The sequence below is a fragment of the Crocuta crocuta genome, unplaced genomic scaffold (genome assembly GCF_008692635.1).
Source record: "Crocuta crocuta isolate KB4526 unplaced genomic scaffold, BGI_CrCroc_1.0 scaffold613, whole genome shotgun sequence".
Lineage (NCBI taxonomy): Eukaryota > Metazoa > Chordata > Mammalia > Carnivora > Hyaenidae > Crocuta > Crocuta crocuta.
The window spans coordinates 927425-929223 of NW_027528880.1; the positions used below are offsets into that span (position 1 = coordinate 927425).

A 1799-nucleotide genomic window follows, 5' to 3' on the forward strand; every position below is an offset into this window, starting at 1 on the left:
GGTTCCCCCACGAGGGCGCGTAGGCAGGACGCTGCCGGGGCTGGACACGCGCAGCTCGCATGGAGCTCGGACGGCAGCCCCCCGCGCCTCCAGGCGCCCCGGCCAGGCCGGCCTCCTCCGGGCGGGCGACAGGAGTGCCCTCGGGCAGAGCCTCCACTGCTCAGAGCTGCCCGTTTCCCACCCTGGGCACCTACCACATCAATGAGCTGCGCGATGGACAGCCCGAAGTGGACGAGAACCACATCCGAGATGTTGGCCACAGGCCGGGACCACTTGTTGTAGCCGGTGAAGAGCTTCTTCAGCAGCCGCTCCTCCGCGTGGGCCCGGGTCTCCACGGGGCTGCTCCCTGTGGCACAGGGAGGCGAGCGGCTGGAGGGCGGAGGGTGTGGGCCTACGGCCGCCCACCCCGGCCTCCACCTGGCTCCGCCTTCCTTCCAGTTCCATCCACCTCAGGACATTTGCACATCCGGCCCTACTCCTGGCCTCGGTTTCTCTCCTACCCTCTGGGTAAACATGCAACTCCCTTGGGGAAGCCTTTCCAGACCCCTCAAGCACCCTGCACGGTACCCCCAAACAGACAACTGATCTGGTAAGTGCTGATTGGGGTAAGTCTCCCTGTCAGACGTGACTTCCAGAAGGAGGGGCTGAATCTCCAGCTCCTGGCAGAGCTCTGAAAACCACAAGGTGGGGATCGCGCAGGATTCCAGGACAGTGGGGACCGGCCCAAAGCGGGGTGGGGAATGGGGAGCCCACTTCCCGTAGCTGCCAGCAACCCTGAGGTACCAGCAGACCCGGACACCCGTTCCAGCACCCTGCGTTCCTGGACGGACACAGAGACTGCCTTCCATGAGTCAAGGGTCACCCCCCACCTCCCCACCACACACTCCCTGGGAGGGGCAGCTGTGACCCAGCCCAGCCCCAGTGACCAGCCTGTAATCTGAGGACCCGCCTGTCTCTCCTGGGCACCTGCACTGGGGCCGCTGCACCATAAGGGGGTCTGGGGAGGAGAACAGGCTACCAGCTCACGGGTGAGTCACACACCCGGGTTAGAAGGGGACCCACAAACAGTCCTGGCTCAGTCCCGGGCCCTTCACGCTCAGTCCAGAGCTCCCCAACCCAACTTATTCCTCCGGCTCCCTGGCTCCCTTGAACCGTGTGGCCCACCCCTCACTGGGGAGGCCGGGAGCTTAAATTCCCTCCCCCAACCTACAAATACCAAGGTGGCTGCCCCGGGTGGGGGAGGGGAAGGCGGAGGGGGCTGGGACTTCGGCTGTCCCGCTGAGCCTGGGGCGGCGGCGGACGCGTGGGTGGGGTGAGGTCAAGGGCGCGAGCCGCCGCTCTGACCCCCCATATCAGGAGCAGGCATGGGGGTGTCTGTCTGAAAATGTGGCCAAATGGATAAAGAGGGGGAGAGACGGCCCCCGCCTCTCTTTACCCAAGTTGGGGCTTCTGGGTCCAGCTCCCAAAACGGCAGCCCCCCATCCCCACCCAAACCCCTCTCCCGCACGGGCGGGCGAGTTAACTCCTTCCTCGCCCGGCTCAGTCCGCACCGCAGGACAGCCTTTCGTCTGGCGGGGGAGCCTCCGCGGCTGCCCCGTTGCGCGCACCCGCAGCTCGGGACCGCAGCCAGGAGCCTCCCCTTCTCTGGCTCCGGAGATCCAAGGCTTCCCTGAACTGGACGAAAGGGGGCCTGTCGAGCGCCCCGAAACTTACCGGGCAGGAGGCCGGCGCCCAGCAGCAGCAGCAGCGGCGGCAGCAGCGGCGGCGGCGGCGCCCCGGGGCCCCCGAGCTCCATGGCG

General features: G+C 67.0%; 1 protein-coding gene across 1 annotated transcript in view; it reads right to left on the reverse strand.

Annotated features, from left to right (window-relative positions):
- CHRNA4 (cholinergic receptor nicotinic alpha 4 subunit) overlaps positions 1-1795 on the reverse strand; it is a 14652-nt gene extending 12857 nt beyond the window's left edge. Inside the window, exons 1-2 of the mRNA XM_077756795.1 lie at positions 1714-1795; positions 195-346 (exon numbers count right to left, since the gene is read on the reverse strand). Of these exons, the coding sequence (XP_077612921.1) occupies positions 195-346; positions 1714-1795 (234 nt within the window). The remainder of the gene's footprint in view (positions 1-194; positions 347-1713) is intronic.
- Between the last annotated feature and the right edge of the window lie 4 nt (positions 1796-1799).